The sequence below is a fragment of the Aethalodelphis obliquidens genome, unplaced genomic scaffold (assembly GCF_003676395.1).
Source record: "Aethalodelphis obliquidens isolate GAN/ISIS:26980383/991018 unplaced genomic scaffold, ASM367639v1 scaffold33, whole genome shotgun sequence".
Classification (NCBI taxonomy): domain Eukaryota; kingdom Metazoa; phylum Chordata; class Mammalia; order Artiodactyla; family Delphinidae; genus Aethalodelphis; species Aethalodelphis obliquidens.
The window spans coordinates 14,138,242-14,163,556 of NW_020837977.1; the positions used below are offsets into that span (position 1 = coordinate 14,138,242).

The window sequence follows — 25,315 nt, forward strand, 5'->3', positions numbered from 1 at the left end:
AAAAAAGTTCATAATAAAAATACTCAAGAAACTCAATTTCCCCTCACCTTTCTCTCTGTCCTCTAGGAGCTAGTTAAAGCAAAAAACTCAGATAGCATTGGGTGACTTCCCACAGGAGTAATGTCAAAGCTTTGACAGAGCACTGCTGAATCTTCAGGAAAGACAGGTAGAAAGCTGAAGTCAGTGAGCGGATTGAAAGTAGTTAGTTTCATACTTAAAATACTTGCTTACATCATCAATAACAAAAAGAATTTCAATACGGTAAAAAGATTTTTATCACATTCTAGCAAAATTTTTAAAAAGGGTAGTGTTGTTAAACATCCTGACCCTTAAAAAAAAATGTGCTTTATAATACATGTAAAAGCTGTGGATGGACTGAAAAACTGCATTCTTAAAAAATGATGTGGTCATAAAAAAAAAAGAACACTTTTATACATAGGATTTTATTTGCACTGCTATAACAATTTCATTATAGTCCAAGGGAGAAAAAGAAAAAGAAGGATAAAACCACCACACTGAGCAAATTACTAAAGCTTTTCTACTTTTAACAGGATTTTCCATCTGGTAGGTTTATTGTCATATCCCCTTCAAAACAGACAAGATGCTCACCATATTTTAAAGATTATAGGTTGCCACGGAAAGAAAAATTTTACACAGTCACTGTACATCAAGGGTTGAAAAACTGTCCTGCGTGAAAAATATATTTAGAAATCATGTGAATAAAAGAAAAAGAAAACATTATTGTGTTCAAGGAAAGATTAAAGTCCTCATAATGTGCCGTCTAAATGTGGACACTCATTCCTCCTGGAGTCGCTCAGGCAGAGGGAGTCCTTTCTTCCGCCCACCTCACTCATTATACTGTGTTTTTACCCAACAGTCTGCATTAAGGCAAACAAATCCTTTTCTGAAGAGGTCTTAAAGAAACTGTGGACAAATAACAAACTTTTGGCATTAAAACAGGTTAACACACACATAGCCTTTAGAATGTACATTAAGCATATTTCTCTCGGACTAGTGACAAGAAAAAGATGAACATGCTTGTTAACAATGTCAAAAAGTTTAAAATTCAGTGTCCAAGCAATTCCTAACGATGCTTCTGTAGCTTTAAGCTCTAAACAGTATAGAATTTATGCAAATGCATTAAAGAATTCAAGCTTGGCAAATTACACCCAAGCAGGTTATAAACTATATATACAGAAAGTAAATGATAAATACAGAATTAAAAGAGTCCTTCGGTTTTCCTTATAGCCTTGAAAATTGACAAACTTTTGAGGACAGTTCTATAATATTAAACATTAGGTAACCACAGGTGTGGGGAAACCTAACTACACAAACCGATTTAAAATACTCAAGATGACTCTGTAGTGTTCAATACAATTCAGTTCGTAGGTAAGGGCACAAGACAACATTTAACAAAAATAATCACGTCAATTGACCTAGAAATCAAATGCAAATAGATATGAATACAATCTCCAAAATCTGTCTTTTTAAGTGAACATTAACCATTTATTCAAAGTTATACAAGAATTTGAAGGATTAAAGTCTTCTTCTGTGACATAAAGCCATTTCGAAGAGTTTCATGTCTCAGCTGAGCAGGAGGGTGAAAGAATAGGTGAGTAGCCCCTTCTGGGCAGCGAGACAGTAAAAACAGACTCAACAGCAGCCTCCCCCGGCCTGCTGTCCTCCCTGACTGCCTGCGTGCGTGGCGTTAGTAGCAGCATGCTGAGGGCCAATTTTAATGCCATTTGCCTGGAATGAAAGACAGAAGGATAATAAATGTATCTGGAGCCAACCAGACAGTATAATTTAAATTTAAGAAATCCTTTGGTTTCTTAGTGCCACAATCTTACCAAACAACTAAAAAAAATATATATATATATATATATATATATATATATATATATATATATATATGCTAAGCAGATTTTTACAACAATTAAAACAATATCTCTCAGGGGATGTTCCTTCCTTTTAAAATAATACTTGTGGAAATATTCCTGCAAACAATTCTTTATCATACCAGGTACTGCGTTAACAGAAACCAGAGTGCTGCTTTTAAGGGAATTCTCACAATGGAGAGATTGTTTAAAACGTAATCTTTAAAAGAGAAAAATATGCAAAGCCTATGCTCCTCTAATACAACGTACAATCTTTCCTCTAGACAGCGTTTCTGTTCCATGTTGAATCAGCTGTACAGGCTAAGGGCATATGAGTGTTCTGTGTCATCAATAATTTCTATGATCCCCAAAGACATGGCAGCTTGCCAAGAACCCACACACAGAGTGGTTCTTTCATTCATCAAACTCACACTTATGTCTCAACCCTCACTCCCTCAAGTGGATTTTACCTAAAAATACAACACTCTGAGAAAAGTAATACAGTAGCTTCAGAAATTAAGCTCTTAAGGAAACTTTACGTCACAGTAAATCTCAGATTTATAGTGCTTGGCAGTTGTTCTGCAACAGTAGTAGCCTTGGGGTTTCTGGCACTAGCTCAGTATTGACAGCAGCTGATGTGGTTTCTTTTCGCTCTTCTGACTCCTCTTTAATAAAAAGCATGCCCTATGGCTCATTGGTTTTGCCCCCTCTGGGCTGGTAGCAACTTCTTGAGGAATCAAGAAGTCAGACTTGGCATCAGGCCAGATAAATCGCACGGCCTGTTGGCTCCTGACAGCACATTGCAATCAAAGCCACGCCAGGCACAGTAAAGCACTCAGCTACTATATGAAACCAGACAGAGACAATGAACATGCCCTTTACAAAGACGCCCAATTACTGTTCAATTTATATGGCATTAGTCTCTGAATGGTGTCGCCTTTAAATTAACTCAAGGTCTGTTGCCATATAAGCCTGGAAAGTATGGGTTAGAAACTTTATCACTACAAATTAAAAGAAACTGGAAAATCAAACACTTTTTGGAAACCCTAGGCAAACTGTTGTTTGTTTTAGCCAAGAATATTGAGACAGATAATAAAGAGGCTCTCTTGCACATGCCAAGAGATGCACACACAATGTCTTCCTAACACGGTGCTTCCTCACTGCACCTGGGGGAGGAATAAGGGTTTTTCTCTTGGAAGCAAGAAGTCTTATTATAGAATGGCAGAAACATTTATGTAAAAGTAAATAATATGCTCTTATCCACATAAAAATTCTGAAATAAATAAGGACAAATGCATAGTGGTGATTTAGGTCAAAATGATGGCCTTTGGTAAACACTCTGAATTATCTGTTTCAAAGTTACATTTTATCCTCATCATGTTGATCAAAACTGGCTCAAAATAATTTTACAAAAAAAAAAAAAAGAAAAAAAAAAGGAAAAGAAAAGAAACCCACAAAAACAAACAAAACAACTAGTGCCAACTGCCAATTACATATACTAACTCAGGCTCCTGAAAACACACTATGCTGAACTGGGAGTAACTTCCAATTGGACGCCTCCCTTCTCCGCACCAGACACAATGGAGAGAGCACCTTGCATTAGCTGATGTCGCACACGCATTTACACACTAGAAAATTATTCCCAAAGCAGATGACACCATATGGATGTGTAGATGAAAGTGGATTTTCTTCTCTCTTTGGAGGATTTATATTATTTTGCATTGCTTGCAATAAATGGATAGGGTCACTTACTTTAATCCGTTTTCATAGATAAAGTGATGCTTCACTAGAACATAAACATTTAGCTATTATACAACATATAACAAATTTTCAATGAGAAAATTATAAACTTATGTGTTAACTGACATCATAGATCCATTTTACGAATTTTAAAAAGTAGAAATCTTGACTCCAAGTAATTAAAATTCAATTCTAAATTAACTAGCCAATTATATATATATATATATATATATACCTCATTATTAATGTCAAAGACTCCTTCTTGGATTTTTTCATAAATTTCTTTTGCTGTATTAATAAATGCCTGAAATATAAGGTAGAGAAATTGGTTCAAATTATTTAAAACCACACAGTAAGAGAACATTATATAAAAAGTTCCATAAAATATTACAATGCTCAACATAAGAAAATCAACCAATGGAACACACCATATTAATAGAATAAAGGACAAAAACCACATGAGCATTTTAATAGGTGCAGAAAAAGCATTTGACAAAATCCAACACGTTTTCACAATAAAAGCATTCAACGAACTAGAAATAGAAGGGAACTTCCTCAAGCTGATAAACAGCATCTAAGAAAACCCACAGCCTGTATCATACCCAGCGGTGAAGTCTGAAAGCCTTCCCCCTAAAATCACGAACAAGACAAGGACGTGTGGGAACTAACGCCAGTAGCAGCAACAGCCAAAAAGTGGAAACAACACAAATGTTCACCAACTGAAGAATGAAACCCAAAATGTGGTATAACCATACAATGGAATATTATTCAGCCATAAAAAATGAAGTACTGGTTCATGTGACAATGAGGATGAACCTTGCTAATAAGTAAAATAAGCCAGACATGAAAGACCACGTATAGTTCAATTCCATTTATATGAAATGTCCAGAAGAGGTCAATCCACAGAAGGAAAATAATTATTGGTTGCCAGGGGTTAGGGGAAGGAAGGAGTGGAGTGATGAAAATCTTCTGGAAGACAGTGGAGATGGTCGCACAACTTTGTGAATATACTAAAACCCATAGAATTCACCTTTAAAAAAGGGTGAATTTTATGGTATGTGAATTATATCTCAAAAGAAAAAAATTCATGACTGGAGAAGGGGAAGGGGGAGGGGGAGACCATAACATAAGAACAGCACACCTGAGAAAAACATGTCAATTAGATAAGCTGCATAGATGTCCATGTTGAAACTAGCTTGCTTCTGGAGGCCGCCGTTCCATACAGGATCCTTTTTCCCAGACAATGTATTACTTAACATACAGTTTGGCGGGTGGCAGGGGGTAATAATCAAAGGATGCTTATAATAAAGAGATAAAGGCAGCTCAACTTCTATGCCATGTTGAATAAAGTTTCACCCTTTTCCCATAGAGCATACTACTAAATGACAAGAAATTAGCATGAGAACATTGTAACCAAATTAAGCCTCTAAATACCAGAATCAATCCAAAAGCATTCTATATTTATGTAAGACATTAAGATATTTTACACATTATTGCCAATGCTACAGAAGGTGTATACAAACTCAGGTTCTAAACTATCAGATATGAGAGATAATAGTATTAATATTATATTCAATTAGCATTCTATAAAAATTCATAAAAGAAGGCTGTTCTCCACTACTACTGATACAGACCTAATTCAAAATTTAAAAAGTAAACAGGTCCATGGAGAGGAACACATCATATCTTTCGTCTTTTCTACACTGTAAATATCTGACTGCTGAACCTGCCACCAGAGCTTTTGTTTCCTAATTAACAGGACTGATATGTTTTCACCTTTAAGGCCCTACAGCTCCCCAGAGCAATCAATCTACTGCCGCTCAATTACTGCACCAAGAACACACCAGTCAGTGCAGGGCGCGTGAGCGACTGCGGCAGGCGCGCCGAGGAATGAATATGCATCAACTCTAAGTGGCTGATCGAACCATCAGAGAGGGTCACGAGAACTTGCAGAGAAATAATGAGAAGAATTAATCACTGCAGATTCACAAGGCACTTCGGAAGCCAGTGTGCTTTTCCAGTGTGTGCTGGAGCTCAAGTGAAGGAGAAACTGGCTGTCAGCCAACTATGAATTGATTCACATTCCTCAAAATGGAGGTTATCCTTATAAATAAGGGAAAACCTAACTCTATTTCCAATAACATGTCAATTACGGTGATGGCCAGGCTAACTAAATATTGAAGTCAACAGATTCATAAATTCACAGAGTTGGAATTCCTGCCAGGGGCACCCACATGTGTACATTTCACTAGAACATTAGAACTACAAGGTCCCATAAATGAGTTATAACTTCATATAAACAAGCATTTATATTATAAAAGTCATTATTACATGTGCCATTGGATGTAAATAAATTGGCTTTTTGCTAATCTGTTGATGAATCACTTTAAAAACTGGCTTAAGAAGGCTATGTCTTTATTTATGCTAAAATTTCCAAGTCACTACTTATTTTATTACTTAAATAGTATACTTAATACTTTATTTAAGCACCTTCAAGAATAACTGTACCCAATGGACGTAAGAGGTATTTTATATCAGAAAGACATGCAATTAACTCCATTATAATTAAATATAGCAAATGGTTTTCTTTTCTAATTCCCATCATCTCAGTGAAATACTCTTTGGACAATGCTACAATTTACTTGTCATCCAACTCTCTGATTACATATTAAAGACACTGAAATAAAATATTTTCCACTTCTCTGAGCACACTATACAGAGGACACTATGTAAATGGATTGTTTTATTTACATCATGGCAAAAATTAATATTTAATATATATTACTAAGTGATTAATTAATGATCAATTTTAAGAAGTCCTTAAGAGTTTAAAACCAATGTGACAACTGTAGACATCAGTACACCTCTTTTCAAAGTATGTGGCTGTGGACTGAAATTGTTGAGTTCCCAAACATAATGAGCATTAAGCAAATACTGTTAAGGCTTAGTAGAGATAAAATAAAACTTCTAAGAGAACAGCCTTGGTTGTCACGGACAATAACTGTCCACTAAAGCTGCAAAGCACTTCAAAAACTCAGAAAGACAAGAGATACATATCTGTTACAATAATTGACTAGAATTTTCTTTCATTGCTCATTTCACTCCAGTCACTAAAAATCAATCTCCATATATATCTTTCAAGGAAGAGATGTAACAACCTGAAATACCTCTAGAACACAGGGAAAAAAAAAAAAAGGAAGAAATTAGCAACAAAAGTTAACTAAATAGATAGTACAAAGCCTTTACACTAAAGCTCATGCTTTTTTTTTTTTTTTTTTTTGTGGCCGTGCTGTGTGGCTTGCAGGATCTTAGTTTCCTGACCAGAGATTGAACCCGGGGCCCCGGCAGGGAGAGCACAGAGTCCTAACCACTAGACCACCAGAGAATTCCCTAAAGCTCATGCTTTAATAGGACAGTCTTAAATTGAAATTCCTTCCAATTTTAGACATCATTTTAACTAGTTTTACTTTTTCTATTCCCCAGGCTACAGAAGCAAATTATGAAAAGGAGAGGGAAGGAGAAAGAGAAAGAGAGTGAGTGTGAGGATGTGTCTGTGTGAGAGGCCAGCGGGGATGTGCATGTGCGGTTTTGGGGAAGAGGCCACGGGGGAGCCCGCACATGGCAGCGGCTGCGGGAGCAGTGGGCCTGTGTGAAGATGGGCTCACAGCTCCTGACTGAAGAGGGCATGTGTTGGCCAAGGTGGCCCGAGTCATCAAGGGGAGAGAGACTCAGGATTTGCTGTTTAACATAAGTAACACAAAACACGTTCTTGAAACGTCTTCATTATTCTTACGAGTTTTGATGTTTACCAGGGAAAGATTTTGTAACAATTAACTTATATGGAATAGTTATTTCCTTACTATCAGAAAAATGAAACAAGATGATGGCATAACTCCAGAAAATTTTTAGCACTGCTTAATTAACATAATACTCTAAAAACATGACATCCTAAATATCACTGCAGGTTTTGTGACAAGTCAGAATTACAAACATATTCATCTATACTCCATGTTTCAAATATAGTCAAATCTGAATATTAGTTAATAGATTACAGAACAGGAAAAAACATTTGCTGAGAAACTGATGTGAATGGATTTCATTAACCCTGTGAAACAATCTAGGCAGATCCACGATTAAGAAGTATAAGAGATTTCCTTGCAGCCAACTTAACTTGGCAAGCCTCTGGCCTTCCCATGCAGCGCTGCACACCCGTATCTGAAGCCTGACTCTCTCTACATTTTCCCATTAGCTCCCCGCTCTGCCCTACTTTGATTAATTGCCATGTCCAGTCCTTTACCTTCATTAGCCATTAATTGCCCTCCACCTCAGACACTAATCTTTCAACCCTTGGCAGTAGTTATCTGAATGATTCTAATAATACCTAAACTTAAGTAAGTTTTCAGGGACTTCTATAGCACAAATTAAAATAAACATAACCACAAAGAACTAAAAATGTATATCCTACCTATTACCTGGCCGTTACCCAAGGGCACCTATTCACTTGCTGCCACAGATCTGGTCCTTCTCTGGGTACCATGGAAGGTCCAGGGAAGAGGACGACTGCCGTAGTTCCTACTGCTGCTGAACTAAAACACTTTAGTTGGGAGAATCTCAGTATGAGGGCTTACATTTCGGTTGCAGATGCAGGAAAAGTAAACTCTGCCCTGGCTTACAGGGACAGCGTGTGCAGGGCAGGACCAAGGCAGGTCTAGTTGTGGGCTATGGACACTGGGCTATGAGGGCCTTCACAACAAACGAGGGGGAATACAGACAAAGGGGAACACGGAATAATATTTTGTTTTTATTATGGTTTAACAGTTTTTAAGGCAAAATACTGAAAACTAGTCTACAACAGAATAACATTTCAATTGTTTCCTTGTGTAACATGCTGCCACCTGGTGGCAAGATAAAAATTATAGCATCTGTTAGGTAAGAATTCAAAATAAATTGAAGTGTCTTCGTTTTATTTAAACATCTTGAATAGATGTGAGTCTTTGGTTCTCTCTGAGAAGTGGGAAACAGAGAGCTATAGGATGCTGTTTAATTTTCTTCTCCATGCTAATCAAGGCTGTGGACATTCCAGGTGTCCATTTGCCAAAGCTTACACTAACCAATATTTACCAAATATTTACTATGGGTCAGTCACTATACTAAGTGATTTACACAGGTTCTCGTTATTTCTGAAAAGAAGTTCAAAATATGTGTAAAAACGAGGAAATTAATTGTGCGGGCTGAAGCTGTATCTCCGTTTGCTAGCAGAATGGCGAAGGGGAGGCTCTGAGCCAGGCTGTCGGGGTCAAAGCCCAGCGCCACCTCTTACCACACGTGTCTCTTGGACCTGCTGCTTTGCCCCTCTGTAAAAGGAGGGCAACCGTGGAGCCTAGTCCAGACCTGCTGGCTCGCAGGCGGACTCGGCACACGCCCGCCCTCGGCACCACGGGGTGTCGGAGCATACCACCGCGGGAACGAGAGGAGAAGCTGGGAACGAGAGGAGAAGGGGGGACTCAGGAGCAGCCTCCTCAGCGAATTAAAATATCCTGATTAGATAGAACTAAGCATCAAAAGGTAAGTTAACAACATATAATGTGTACGGTAAGCCGAAAGAAGAAAATGTATTGAGATAAGACTTTAGTATTATGCAGATAGGAAAGTCCTGCGAAAAGAACATCAGACGAGAAGCAAGACAGGAGGTTTACACATGAAGCTTCGTCGAATTCCGTGACGGAAAATATTCTGGTTGGAGCTGCGTTAGCTTCAGGAGAGCCTCCCACACACCGCGCCCGATGCAATGGCTTCAAGCACGTTCACGGACATGCCGCGGGGGCCACCATTTCCTCCCCCTCACCCTCACTTTCCGCGGCATCCCCTATTCCAAAGTAGAGTAGTTCTGCTCTTCTTTCTTTCATCCAGTTTCCTGTGTTTCATTAGAACAAAGAGGGCTGCTGCTACATCTACTGACCTGTCATAACTCTCACTGTACAGACGGCACTGGGCTGCCAAGGAGAAGTGACTTGCCCAAGACCGGGCACAACTGTAGCAGAAGCAGGGTTAGCAGGATTCATATTCTGCCCACGTTTATCCTCTCTTTATTAGGATCACTTATCTTTAACACAATTCAACGGAATTTTCATTTATTTTGCTTATGCTGCCACTAAAATTGAAAATAAAAAGCACACAATTATCCTCTTAAAAACCTTCTAGCTAGAAATTATTGTGGATTGCTAGGATTATTTTTGGAAGTACAAAATATTTGTGTTACTTATAACACACAGATATGTTTAATTCCTTAGTAATTTAGTTCTTCCATTCAACAAGCATTTACTGAGTGTCTGATTTGTACCAGGCACAGAGCATACACTCAGTTATGTACTTGGGTACATGAATGTCTTTGACCTCAAGGATGTGGGAGTACTACAGGACAGATGCAAATCCAAAATTGGCACGTAGCACGAAAACCTCCACAACAGCTGTCTAGAAGGGTAACGTGGCATGACCGCTTCTGCTGGTAAAAAAACTGTCAAGAGAGAAAGCCCCGTGAATGAAGGCTTGAAGGAAAGTAAGCTCCCACTCATTTATTAGGAAAATTAAGGGGAGGAAAGACTGGTCTGGACGGAGAGGCAGACTTTAAGCTCAGTTACAGGGGAAGCTGGGGACAGGGAGCCACGTGGGATGAGGGTAGACAGGGCCCGACAGACCTCAAGGAACCTTGAAAAGGTAGGAAGCAGGCTGGGGACAAAATCAGAGGCTGCTCTAGAGGAGGAATTCTAAGGAGGAAGGTTGGCAACAGGAAGGCCAGTAAGGAGTTGAGAACTATAATCAAGGTAAGAAATGAAGGCCTGACAAAACAGTGGCAACCAGAATGGAAGGCAAAGATCAAACTTAATATCTCCTTTGGAGAAATTAACAGGACTTGGTAAAGAACACGGTAAGGATGACTCCATTTTTGGCTTAAGTGACTGAGGTGGAAGGGTATGCCGTGAAATAAAAAAGGAAGAAAATCAGGTTTCAAGGAGGGAATGAAGAGTTTACTTTCGACACGTGGAAGGATCGCTAATGCTGATGGGAAAGTCTTGGTAGCTGGTGATCTATATAGTTGTGTAAGTGCATAACATGCACCTAACAGCATGAGTTTCTTCAGAAGTGTTTAGCTACCCTGGTTTAGAAGTAGAGAAATTGGACGTAACTTTCAAAGTTAGTTTGGTTTGGATCATCCCTGAAGTCCCCTAGGGTGACGGCCAAACAAGGAGCAGAGAAGCTGACGCTAGTCCGCAAAGCCTTCCAATCTGTGGAAGGGAGTAGTAAATATTTATTACACTAAGCTCCCCTCAAGGGATGCTGGAAGCTTGATAAGCTCAGGTCAGATTTCCAGTGAAAAGCCCCGTGGTACCCATGACACTGAGAACAGGGTTGAGGGGTAACACAGCTTTCAGTTTACAGCTACATTCCAGCTCTACAGAAACATCTGTTCCACCACTTACAACACAGCCCAAGGCAAGGAAGATGTCCCCTCAACCCAAATTCTGTCTGTAGATCTCAAGTAGCAGGACAGGACGCAAGTATTCACAAGGTGCCTTGAAACTGGTCTTAGTCACTAAAGCCTTACTGTCAGGTGTTCTCCCCGCCCCACCCCACACAGAAACCCACTGACCCTGTCAAGGTTAGATGTCTCGGCAGCCTACTCCAGTGTCTTCGGGTTAGGTGGCTGTATTTTCAGCTGTCATCTTGGCTATATCTTTAGTGCTTTAGCAGCTAAGCCAGGAATTTCCAGCCCTGATTTTTCAACAGTTTAAGATATTTTTAATTACTAAACTTTTGCCTCAAAAGTTTTTGATGTTTATATATTCTTCTGGTTTCACATAAATTTCCAATCTTAATTTTAAGTAAAATTGATGAATATTAGGGAAAAATCACCCATCAAATGGCTAAGAGATTGAGAATGTTTGACAAAGTGACAACTGTTTGACAAACAATATGTTTATTTCACACCACTATCACCTTTGGGTCCTAAAGGAAATATAATACTGTTGAAGTTTTGGTAATGTACAACTCTGAGAAAATGAAATTTTAATTTAGAGGGAATACACAGAGAAAAACAAGGAAGGAATCATAGAAGTAAATATATCACTTCTAGAATATTCGGACACCTTTAAAAAGTTGACCTGCAGCCTTTGGGAAGGGGTACTTTCCCTAGCCTGCCATAATCTTTGCTGCAGTTATTCCTGGGTCTAAAAAACCTCTTTCAAACCACAAAGACCCCAGGCGGCTACTGGAGGGAGCTCCCAATCAAAGGAGAAGCCAATCTATTCACCTGTGTTTTTCAAAACTCATAGGTTTTAGAATGCTTAGGGCAAAGAAGGTTTCGGACAGAATTCCACCTACAAGTTAACAAGTGAGACCAAAGCAGAAGCTGATTAAAGACTGCGGGGAGAGGAGTAAGGTTAAAGTAATTAAATAAATACATAACCATCCAAACAATTATCTACCGTGTGGGGAGAAACTGTGCTAGGCGTTGGGGATGCCGAGATGAAAAGACAGCCTATGTTTTCAAGGAACTCTGTCCTCATGTTGAGCCAACGTGAAAAACAAGGGTCATGACAGAGTCATGAGAGAGTGCGAAGATAATAAACCCCTGACACAGGAATGACTAAATACAGAGAAAGGAGCACATAAGAGTGGTGAAGGGGGCAGGGAGGGTGTGTCACGTGTCACGCATTCCAAGAGGAGGAATCAGACTCACTATATACCCTTGAAGGATCGGTCGGAAGGAGGGCGTTTCAAGCGTGGAGAATACGTTCTGCGGAAGCAGGTCAGGGGCACTGCCCTGTGGACGCGCTCTCTAGTTTAACAAGAACACAGAGGGGAGGACTGGCAAATAAAGGGACCTGTCTTCCAAGCTAAGGAGTTTGATGCAGAAGCCGTGAGGAACCACCTCAGGGTTTTAATAAAGCTGGAGAGTGACATTCAATTTTCATTTTTAGAAAGATCTTATAGGCAACAGTGTAGAGGACTGAAAAATGAACACAGGGAGTCCAATTAGGAAGCAATCACAGAAGAGGACAATTTGGAGAGATATTTAACAGGCAGAAATAATAATACACACATGGAAGGCAATACATATTAACTGAAGAAATGAGTGTAAAAGGGTAGGGAAGGGGGTTGCTTTAGCATACACGAGAGTGCACATCTGCAGACTAGAGCAGAGGAGGGCTATCAGTTCAGTCTGAATGTGTTAAACCGGAGGCTCTGAGACCCACTCATGCAGAGCTGTCCAAGTAGAGCTAGACACAGAGCCTAAGAAGGGTATTCATGGATTTAGGTGACATTTCAATGTGGAAGAAGGAGATGGTAAAGGCGTCTGGAAGGCTAGAGAGCACAAATAAAGATTAGACCATGATATCATGGAGCTAAGGAAAGAGCAAGTTTATAGACAGAAGAGTAGTCAAAAGTATCACTTACCCCCCAGGGACTGTTCAAGGTAAGAAGAGAAAAGCATTTGTTAGGAGGTCTAGGGTGACCTTGGCCATGATGGAGGAAGTCAGACTGTGAACCGAGGTGTGAAATCCAATGAGGAAACAGCGGTAGATCTTACTAGAAGCTAGAAGAGAACATATCCAGGAGAACAGGGACTGATAGGGTTTGTTTTTAAGATGGCTGAAACCTGATTATGTAATTATATTCTGAGAGCCAAGAATCAGTAAAGGAGAGGATGAAGATGATGAGAAGGTCTGAAGAAATCATGAATCTGCAGAGCAGAGAAAGGACAGCACTTGGCTGGACCGTCTCGTTCACTCACAGCCGGGTGACTTTCCAGCCTCTCCGCTCCCCAGAGGGAGCCCGGGTCACGGTACTGACATCACCTGAGAGCAAGCTGCAAATGCAGACTTTCAGGCCGCACCCCAGACCTACTGAATCATAAGCTGCATTTTAACAGGATTCCTAGGTGAAGTGAATGCACATTAATGTTTGAGAAGCACTGTTCTAAATACAACTGATTTGGAAAAAAATATTTTTACAAGATATTCTGAGCTTAAGAAGAAAGTAGTCTTCACTTCCCCCACTGCAACCTCTATGTGACCATGAAGTAAGAGAATTAGCAAAACTAAAGGACATCAATCCTTTGGCTATTACGCACCCTCCGCCCCAATTCCACTGGGGCGGGGGGTGGGAATGGCTAAATCACACTTGGAAAACTCTAGGTTAAATAAAAGCCAACAAATTTCTTAACAGTGGGTTTTCAGAATAGGAATAACACACTACTATTGTGAATTCTGGTTTCCTAAAAGGGGGGTAGACCCCAGCTCCTCCTAAGCTCACCTGACCACGGAACCCTAGGCAGAAGCGATCATTTTAATTCATGCTCCTCAAAGAAGGGCAGGCTAACCTTCAGTGCTGCTATTCTCCACTGTGTGGCAGACAGAAGGGGAACGAATGGGGAACCTGGAACACCTGGGTTTGAGTCCTGACTACGTATGTGAAAGAACTCTGACAATATGCCATACAAATATACAACCACATTATTATTTCAGGGACCTGACATATTTTAATCATTTGAAAATACTTCTGAAAGAAACCTTCCACTTATGAGACACTCTTCTAAATGCTGCAAGCAAGATCACCAGATTCCAGTGGCTGGAGGAGCGTCCCTTCATATCAACTCCTCAGTGTGTCACAGGACAGACCACAGAGGTCAGATCTTCCTGGAACCCTGCAGACTAGGACACTAAACAAAGCTGTGGTTCTGGAATGAACTGCCAGAGGGTGGCGGCTGAGGAGGCGTGTAGCCAATGCGAAGCCTGGGCAGTTACCAGGCAGCATGATATCTTGATGTCCTCAATAACCTTTAAGTCTCATTTGAAAATTGAAGTCAAACTAATATTCAAAAATATTTACTGCTGGTCACATGGTCGATTTTTACTTCCTTATCAGCAAAATGGAGGTCAAAATAATTGTTTTTTTTTCTTTTTTGTCCACCAGAGGTAAAAGAGCCTAAACCTCATTTTCCCAATATAAGATGTGATGACACTATACATGCTCTGTATATTCAGCATGAACATCACTTGAATAAATGGTAGACAACTAAATACACGGGTCCCCCCACCATATGTTATACACTCAAATATATGTGTATAGCATCTAAATATTAAGTTTAAAAATCTGTAATGGGAACTGAAAATGTAAAGGATGAGTTCTGGTCTCCTATTTCTATGGGAATACCACATAGGCAAGAATATTTTGGTTGCAATTGGCTTTTTAATTTCATTGACATTTAGGAGATGAATTCTGGGGTGTACCTCTACTATCACATTTAAACGTGCATTTCTTCAGCAAATAGCAAAAAGGATGAATGATAATTGCATGTTTGGAGCAACCCCAAGTTGTATAAAACTGACTAGAATCCACTTCATAGGAAGGGTGAATTCTCTTATTATAACTTGTAACTTGGAAATTATAATTTACAGTTTGGAAACAAATAAACATAATACGTGTGTACCACAGTAGTTTGCTAATACAGAGAGGTTTTATGTGGAGAGAGCTTTCTATGTTTGTATTATATAAAAAAGTGTTTCGGGGCTTCCCTGGTGGCGCAGTGGTTGAGAGTCCGCCTGCCGATGCAGGGGACGCGGGTTCGTGCCCCGGTCCGGGAAGATCCCACATGCCGTGGAGCGGCTGGGCCCGTGAGCCATGGCCGCTGAGCCTGCACATCCAGAGCCTGTGCTCTGCAACGGGAGAGGCCACAACAGTGAGAGGCCCAAGTACAGCAAAAAAAAAAAAAAAAAAGAAAAAAAGTGTTTCTTTGTGTGTATATAGTCTGTGTGTGCTGTTAATCTTTTTTTTTTTTTGGTGGTGTTAATCTTATACATGATTTTATAAATATAAAATGATACCCATCTATTTAATAGTAGATCTATCTGAGAAATTCTTACCTCTGTAAGTATCTAGTTTAGGCAGACTAGGGTATCATTTTATTTTTATGCTCTTTATAAAATAATTTGAAAAAAAAACTGGAAGTACAGTCTTGGGTGCCATTTTCCATTTATCATCCCAGTTGAAGACAAGCAGCATAAATTCAGGTAAGAGCAGAACAGTCGGCACATGAGAGGCTACAGTTAAAAGAAAAACATGAGTCCGCAATACTATAAGTAGAGCAGTGCTGAATGATGTTGCCAGCGGGGCCCCGAACTGGAAAAGAGAAGGACATCAGCGTGGTTTAGAAATATAATGAGCTTGGATCCAGCTGTCAGCATCATCAGCAAGACGATGAAACAGTTGAGGATTCTCACTGTAGAATTCACAGGTCAGAGCCAGCCCATAAAACAGAAGTGGGACCCTTCATAACAGGACTTTCCAGTCTTCACTCTCTCCCCCAGGTTGTCATTGAAATGAAGCTTTTTTAGATCAAAATATACATCATCTTACCTACTACTAAATGAATAAAGAGGATTCATGTATTATGCTAAGTTGTTGGTGCTTCACTTCATTGATTTTAATTATATCCTGTTATTTTAGCTCAGTGTTACTGACATTTTGGACTCGGTAATTCTTTTTTTGTGGACAGCTATCCTGTGCATTTTTCTCTAATACCACTTTGATCCTTCCCCTCAACAGATCCTTCGTGGACGAAATCATTATGCTGAGTAAATCAGTACATCCAGAGATTAACAGTAAACCTATTTCCAGCAACAACGCAACAAATGCTGGAAAAATGGTGCTATCTTATGCTGCAAATTGTCCAATTGCTTACAGGGAAATACAAGAGTAAACTTCATGGTCTCGACTTGCATTAGGTAACTGGACCTTGGTTAAAATATAAAGATAGACCACAGCACAACAGGAAAAGGAAACAGGTCTAGTTCTAAACTGAAAGGAATCATCAAGGTACCAGTTAGGCTTAATCTTAATGAATGATCACATAGTTTTAAATTTCTAAAAAGAACCCTTAGTCAGATGGTCCATAATCAGGACACTGGCATTTGTATAAATCATTCTATCTTTAAACATAATTATGTTTAAATAATTTATATTTAAAAATGGCTTTTAAGAAAGTTTTTTTCTTTAATACCGGAGTTCTCTAACTTCTCTACACATGAGAGCCAAGGATTGGCTAGGAATCAAGTACTTTTTAAAGATTATACAGAAGAGGACACTGACCTGTGAGCTGCCTGAACACCGACCACCACTCTTACTAGCTGACCAGGATGCACTCAGGATACCTGCCTTACTTTTTTTACTCCTCACATGATCAGCTCTCCCAGAGGGTCCTCAAGTTCAGGCAGTAAGCTGAGGATAAACTCCTGTCTGAGCCCACAGCCCAAGTTTCTACCCACTGTGCTAAATGGCCTCTCCCATGGAGGATGGCATAATTAGGCAAATCCAAGTCCTTAGAAAGCAAAAACAGAAGGTATAGCACTTAGAACAAACATCTTTGAAATGAATTATTATTTTCTCCAACCCCAAGTCTAAGTCACTAACTGATCAAGAATCTAAAGACCCTGTAAAACTAATGTATTTATTGCTTGTTTTCAGGATGATTCCTCTTTGGATCTAATTCTAGCAGGCTAACTCTTGCTTAAATCCCAGAGAGCGTATACTGTAATTTTATGAGCTGAATAGTTTCCCACTGAGGCCTCAGCTCTCCTGCTGCAGGAGCCGGTGCTGACTGCTGTAACAAGGAGGGTGTCTGACAGATGCTGGCTTAGTTCTCCTTCCTTCCCTTTTCAAAGTAGAAAGAACAGGTTTTGTTAGTCTTCCCTGACCTCGAAGAAAGAAACTAAGTACCTGTTTTCCAACATCAATTGCTGAATGAAAAAAAAAAAAAGGGGGGGGTGTTATTCAGACTTGATATCAGATATTATTAAGGAATTACTGCTAAGTTTGTTAGGTATAATAATGGTATGATGAACATATTTTTTTTTTAAATTACTGCTACTGAAATTTGTAGGTAAAATATTTCTGGAATTTGCTTACAAACAGGGCACATAATAAAATAGTATCATCAAAATGTCAAAATGGTGGTAACTTCTGAAGCTAGATGATGCATATGTAGGTTTACTTTTAAAACTGGTGACACTATTTAAACTGATTTATAATAGCAGCTCCATCAATCTTACTGTGAGGCTACCAAAATGCTTTTAATACAGGGGATGTAAAAAAAAAAAAGGATAAATGTGTACTGTCATATAAATGCTCTTTACTTAATGATGAACTTAATTATTTTAAAGTCTGACATACATAGAGGTCATCAATGAACTCTTTTTTAAAAAAAAAAATACTAGTTCAAAACATCTAATATTTAGCCCATTTTTGGCATTCTTCCTTTAGTTACTTTGTATAACTCATCATTATCTTCCAACCAGGTGTTTTTTATTCCATATAGCCTAGCTGTCTTTTTTATGAATATTAGTGTAATTTCATGTTCTGCTTCTTCTGAGAAATAGTATGAAGGAAGTCTATGCATAATAAAAATCACAACAGTAACTCTATTATTTGTTAGGCATATGCTAAACATACAACATTTAGCATGGAGGGAACTGGTTGTATAAAAATTTGCTCTGTGTAAGAATGTGACAGACTCATGAAAGAGCCATACTTAACAAATAATGACAATAATTTGAAAAAGAAATCCTGGGGTCTTCATGAATTAAAAAAAAATCACTTAAGCCTTTATAATTATATTCCATATTCTCACATTAGTATTTCATTACAGTTGTGAGGTTTCGTAATCCTTAATTTTTATTTTTTAAATGGCCATTGTGATCTTAAAGAACAGGTTAAATTTAATTAAAGTTGCTTGTATGTGGTTATTACTATTATGTTTTGATCAAACTTTCTGAGATAATTAGACTGATGTGCAGGTGTAAGATAATACAGAGATATCCTGTGTGACTTTCACCTCGTTCCCCTCAGTGGTGGTATCCTGGAAGCATACAACCAAAATAATGAAAAGGGATACAGAACATTTCCGTTTTCAGGGATCCCTCACGCTGTCTTTTTATAACCATACCACCTCCTCTTCCACCCTGACACCCTGGCTTAACACTGGCAATGACTAATCTGTTCTCCATTTCTCGAATTTTGTCATTTCAACCAAGTCATATAAATGGAATCACACAATGTGCAACCTTTTGGGACTGACTTTACTCATTAAGCATACTTTCCTGGAGATTCATCCAGGTTGCTGCATGTCACAACAGTTCGTTCTTTTTTAATGCTGAGTACTATTCCATGATGTGGATGTACTATACACTTTGTCTAACTATTCATCCGCTGAAGGACATCTGGGTTGTTTCCAGTGTTTGGTTATCATGAATAAAGCTGCTATGAACATCTGTGTATGGGTTTCTGTGTGAACATACGTCTTCAATTCTCTCGGATAAATGCCCAGGGGTGCAACTGCTATGTCATATGATAGATGCACACTCAGCTTTTAAAGAAACTGCCGAACTGTTTTCTAAAGTGGCTACATCACTTTAACATTCCCACCAGCAATGCACGAATGACCTAGTTTCTCCACATGCTTGCTAGCATTTGGTGGTGTCACTATGTTTCATTTTAGTGTGTAGTGATACCTCATAGAGGTCTTAATTTGCATTTCTCTAATAGCTAGTGATGCTGAATATCTTTTCAAGTACTTATCTGCCATTTATATATGCTCTTTTATGAAATGTCTGGTCATGTCTTCTGACCATCTTCTAATTGGACTATCTGTTTTTTTTACTATTGAGTTTCAAGAGTTCTTTATTTTAGATACTAGCGGTCCTTTGTCGGATATTTGGTTTGTAAATACTTTCTCCCAGTCTGTAGGTTGTCTTTTCATCCTCTTACCAGGCTTATTCATAGAACAAAAGTTTTTAAAGACTAATTTATCAGTTTTTCCTTTTATGGATCATGCTTTTAGGGACAAGCATGCCTACTGCTAGAACCAAAAGATTTTCTCCTGTTTTTTTCCATAAAAGATAAATAGGTAGAACATTTTACATTTAATTCTGTGATCAGTTTTGAGTTAGTTTTTGTATAAGGTTGTGAGACTTAGGTCCTTTCTTTTTTTTTTTGCTTATGGATGTCCAATTGCTACAGCACCATTTGTTGAAATGGCTATTTTACCCTGTGAATTGTTTTTGCACCTTTGTTAAAAAGCAGTTGGGGGCTTCCCTGGTGGCGCAGTGGTTGGGAGTCCGCCTGCCGATGCAGGGGACACAGGTTCGTGCCCCGGTCCGGGAAGATCCCACATGCCGTGGAGCGGCTGGGCCCGTGAGCCATGGCCGCTGAGCCTGCGCGTCCGGAGACTGTGCTCTGCAGTTGGGCATATTTGTGGGTTGTCTATTTGGTTCCACTGATGTTTCTCTCCCTTCACCAATATCACACAGTCTTGACAACTACAGCTACGTTAAGACTTGAAATCAAATAGAGTGATTCTTCCTACTTTATTCTTTTTCAAAGTTGTTTTAGTTATTCTAGCTCCTTTGCCTTTCAATATGTATTTTATAATAATATTGTCAGATTATCTACAAAAAAATCCTACTGGAATTTTGTTTGGTAAGAGTTGGGTTAAACCTGTATATCAATTTACGAAAAAGTGACATCTTTACTAGGTTGAGAATTCCAAACAATGAACACAGTGTATGTCTCTCCATTTATTTAGATCTTCTTTACTTTCTTTCATCAGCATTTTGTAGTTTTCAGCATACATGTCCTATACCTGTCATTTTTAGATTTATACCTAGGTATTTCATTTTCTTTTTGTGTGATTATAGATGGCACTGTACTTTAAATTTTGGTGTTCATTGTGAGTATATAGAAATACAGTAGATTTTTTATATATGTCTTGTAAAAATCCTGTAAACTTGCTGAACTCACTTATTAGCTCTAGTTTATTTATTTTGCAAATTCCTTGGGATTCCTACAGAGACAATCATGTCATCCACAAAATAAACAGTTTTATGTCTTCCTTTTTGAGCTGTGTGCCTTTATTTCATGCCTTTATATCATGAGAACAGGTATCCTTGCTTTGTTCCTGATCTAAGGGGTAAAGCATTCAGCCTTTCACCACTAAGTATAATGTTAGTTGTAGGTTTTTTTGTAGATGCTCTTTAATAAGCTGAGGAAGTCCTCCTCAATTCCTTTTTTTTTTTTTTTGAGGGTTTTTAAACACGGCTGGTGTTGGATTTTGTCACATGCATTTTCTGCACTGACTGCTATGATGTGATTTTTCTTCTTTATCCTATTAAAATGGCAGATTATACTGAACCAGCTCTGTATCCCTGGAATAAGTTCCTTCTGGCCATGATGTATGTATTACATAGGCACATGTATATGATTTCATATGTTGTTGAAATTCTACTTGCTGATATTTTGTTGAGAATTTTTTTCATATATTAATAAATGTTATCAGTCTGTACCCTTTTTTTTTTCCTTTGGTTTTGGTATCAGGGCAATATTAGCTTCTTAAAATAAATAAGGAAATGTTCTACCTGTTCTATTTTCTGGAAAAGATAGTGTAGAATTGGTGTTCATTCTTTCTGTAAATGTTTGGTAGAATCCTCCAGTGAAACCATCTGAACCTAGATATTTCTTTTTGGAACATTTTTAAATTACTAATTCAATCTCCTTAATAGTTATAGGGCTGTTCAAACACTCTATTTCATACTAGGAGAGCTGTAGTAGTTTGTGCTGAGTTTGTGTTCTTTTTGTCCATTTCATCTAATTTACCATATTTATGTATTATTCCTTTGATGTCTGCAGGATCTATAGTTATAACTTCTGTTTTGTTCCTGATATTGGTAATCTGTACCTTCTCTCTCTTTGCTTCTTTGTCAGTCTTGCTATATTATCTACTTAAAAAAAACCAGCCTTTAAAAATTTCCTCTATTGTTTTCCTGTTTCACTGATTTCTGCTCTTGTCTTTATTATTTTCTTCCTTCTATTTGCTTTGGGTTCTTGAGGTAGGAGCTAAGATTCTTGATCTGAGACTTTTCCCTTTTCTAACGAACGTGGTTAATGCTATAAACCTCCCTCTCTGCACTGCATTATGTGTTTCCCACAAATTCTGGGATGTTGTATTTTACTTTTCATTCAGTTCAATGTATTTTTAAAATTTCCTTTGAGACTTCCCCTTTGACACACACATTATGTAGAAGTGTACTGTTTAGCTTCCAAGTCTCTGAAGAATTTCCCAGTTACCTGTTATTGATAATCAGAACCAAAAGAACTGAGAGGAGAAACAAATCCATAATTATAGGTGGAGACGATGATTGATTTCTAGTTTAATTCCATTGGTTCTACTGGTTTTTGCTTCATACATCTTGCAGCTCTGTAGTTTGGTGCACATAAATTTAGGATTGCTATTATCTCCCTGGTGGACTCTTCTTTTATTATCATATAATGTCCCACTCTGTCAACTTTATCTGGTATTAAGAGAGCCACTCATGCTTTCTTTTGATTAATGTTTGTGTCATATGTATTTTCCCATCATTTTATTTTCAAACCGCCTGTATCATTATATTTGAAGTCAGTTTCCTGTAGACACCATATAGATGGGTCATATTTTTGAATCCTCTCTGCCAAGCTCTGTCTTTTGATTGGTGTATTTAAATCATTTATATTCCAGGTAATTATTGCTATGTGAGGGTTTAAGTATGCCACTTTATTTTTGTTTGCTAATTTTTTTCTTTTTCCTGCCTTTCTGAGGGTTAACTGAACACTTTTTAGCATTCTACATTGATTTATCTACTGTTTTTTAGTGTGTCTCTTTGTATATTTTTTAGTAGTTGCTCTGAGTATTGCATTACACATACATACATACATACATAAATAAAACCTTATCACAGTCTGCTAGTGTTGTCATTTTACCAAGTCAGGTGAAGTATAAAAACCGTACATCCCTTGATGTCCCTTTCTCCAGTGTGGTTTTATTTCCTATATGTACACTGAAAACCACATCAGACATTAGAGTTTTGCTTCAATTGTCAAATGTAATTTACAAGACTTAAAAGTTTTAAGAAATAAGTCTATTGTGATTATTCATACTTCTGGTTACTGGTGTTCCCTCTTAAAAGGTTCTTTCTTTTATCATTTCATTTGTTAGATAATTTCTTTAGCCATTCGTTTATGGTGGATCTGCTACTGATAAATTCTTGCTTTTCTTTCATCTGAGAATGTCTTGATTTCCCTTCACTCCTGAGATATTTTTGTTGGTTCTAGTATTGTGGACTGAAAGTTTTTTTTTCAGCTCTTGAAAAATGTGCTATTTCCTTCCGGCCTCCATGGTTTCTGACAGAATTCTGCTGTCATTCCAGTTAGTAAGGAATTGTTTTTCAACAATTGTTTTTCACTGCTTTCAGGATTTTTTCTTTGTCTTTAGCTTTCAGAGATTTGCCTATGGACAGCAGTTTGTCTTGGTGTGGATTTTTAAGGTTTATCCTGTTTGGAGCTGCCTCAGATTCTTGAATCTGTAGGTTTATATCTTCTGCCACATTTGGGAAGTTTTCAGTCATTAGTCCTTTGAGTACTTTTTCAGAGCCATCTTCTTTCTTCTCTCCTTCTAGGAGTCTGATAATACAATGTTAGAGCTTTTATTATAGCCCCACAGATTCCTGAGGCACTGTTCATTTTTTTTCTACTCTATTTCTCTCTGTAGTTTAAACTGAGTAGTTTCTATTGTTCTACCATCCAGTTCACTATTTCTCTCCTCTGTCCCCATCATTCTGTTGTTGACTCCATCCACTGAGTTTTACATTTGTTGTTATATTTTTCAGTTCTAAAATTTCTACCTTGTTCTTCTTTTTATCTTGTAGTTATTTTGCTGAGACTATTTTTCATTTGTTTCAAGCATGCATGCATGTTATTTCAAACATGTTTCAAACATGCATGCATGTTGAGGCATTTTTATGATGGTTGCCTAAACAATCTTTGTCAGATAATTCTAACATCTCTGTCATCTTGCTGTTGGCATCTATTGATTTTTTTTTTCATTCAGTTTCAGGTCTTCCTACTTCTAGGTATGGTGAGTTTCTACTGGAACTTGGACATTTTGGGTACTGTGTTATGAGACTTGGGATCTTATTTAAACCTATGCTTTAGCTGGCTTCCTCTGACACAACTCCTACAGGGAAATGAGGAGCGTGGAAAAACCTCATTATAGCCAGCTGATGGTGGAAGTAGTACCATAATTTCCTTTGTGATGTTTGGCTGTAGTAGAATATTTTCTCTAAAAGCTTTCTGTCTGGACTTCCCTGGTGGCGCAGTGGTTAAGAATCTGCCCGCTAATGCAGGGGACACGGGTTCGAGCCTTGGTCCGGGAAGATCCCATATGCCGCGGAGCAACTAAGCTTGTGCGCCACAACTACTGAGCCTGCGCTCTAGAACCCGCGAGCCACAATTACTGAGCCTGCACTCTAGAACCCGTGAGCCACAACTACTGAGCCCACGTGCCACAACTACTGAAGCCCGTGCGCCTACAGCCCGTGCTCTGCCACAAGAGAAGCCACCGCAATGAGAAGCCCACACACCACGACAAAGGGTAGCCCCTGCTCGCCGCAACTAGAGAAAGCACGTGCGCAGCAATGAAGACCCAAGGCAGCCAAAAGTAAATAAATAAAGTTAAAAAAAAAAGATTATTTCTTAATATTCTTGGCTTCTGGGAGGCAAATTAATTTACATGATTAAGTAAAGTACTGCTCTCTCATGAGTATGGGAAATTCCCGCCTGATCAAATTTAAACAATTATTTTTATTATTAACCAAGGATACAGAATTTTTGTAATAAATGCTGCCAAAACATTAATGAAATATATTTTATTTAAATGTTCAGCCAAACTGCCAATAGTAATTTGCTACTTACACATAAACACCTACTGTTACTTGTTAAAAATAAGAAAAATGAACACAAAGGCATTAGAGTCAAAACTAGAAATTTAGAATTACTTTCCGATAGTGGCTGCCTTGTCATCTAACTTCACAGTATGGTTCTTTCATAAAATACAGACAATTCTGGCTTTAAGGTTCGCAAAATCAACAAGAAAATCCATTGTTAATTATCAGTAAGGATATGTTTCAGATGTCTTGAAACCCCCATAACACGTTGGCCCTTACAGTTTCAAATCCAACACCTCTAATAAAGGAGTGCTTCATGGAAACAGGCAGCTTTATATGTCTATTTTAAGTCAAACAAGAGAACAGAATGGATTTCTCTCTGGGTTTGCTGGGTGAAGTAAAACATTATTCTTGGATGTTATCAAGATGTAATTACTTTGCAACACAGGTAAACCATTAGTTGGAGCCTGTAAGAAGAGTATTAAGGACAATCACAGAGCACCTCATCAAGTATAGATGAGTATAATATCTTACCTAAGAATTCTTCAGTGAAAATACCAATGCTGTTGAACTACCGTAGTCAATTTTTGGGTTCAACGGTTAATCAGACATGCTCCGAGTATTATTCCTAATAAGTATTTACTCATTGTTCACTATGTTGAAGGCACAGTGCTAGTTGTGGCCTATGACCCCATCCTCTGCTATCCTTAGGACAAGTGCTTCTCCAATCATTTGTTTTCTAGAATCCCCTTCTGCCGCTGCTCTTAAGATTCTTACCCAGAAGGTGGAAACTCCAGCATTACTCTGGGCAAACTACATATTTTCTTATTCTCATTTCTGCTTTTTATGAAATAGAGTGTAGTAATACATTTACCTAAGAGAGGATTAACT

At 38.4% G+C, this 25,315-nt stretch overlaps 1 protein-coding gene across 2 annotated transcripts in view; it reads right to left on the bottom strand.

Moving 5' to 3' along the window:
* Positions 1–424: 424 nt before the first annotated feature.
* The window catches only part of RAB2A (RAB2A, member RAS oncogene family), a 72,875-nt gene continuing 47,984 nt past the window's right edge, over positions 425–25,315 (bottom strand). For both annotated transcript variants that reach the window (XM_027128035.1, XM_027128033.1), the window contains 2 exons: positions 3,853–3,921; positions 425–1,749 (listed from right to left, as the gene is read on the bottom strand). In XM_027128035.1, the coding sequence (XP_026983836.1) occupies positions 1,654–1,749; positions 3,853–3,921 (165 nt within the window). In that variant the 3' untranslated portion in view covers positions 425–1,653. The remainder of the gene's footprint in view (positions 1,750–3,852; positions 3,922–25,315) is intronic.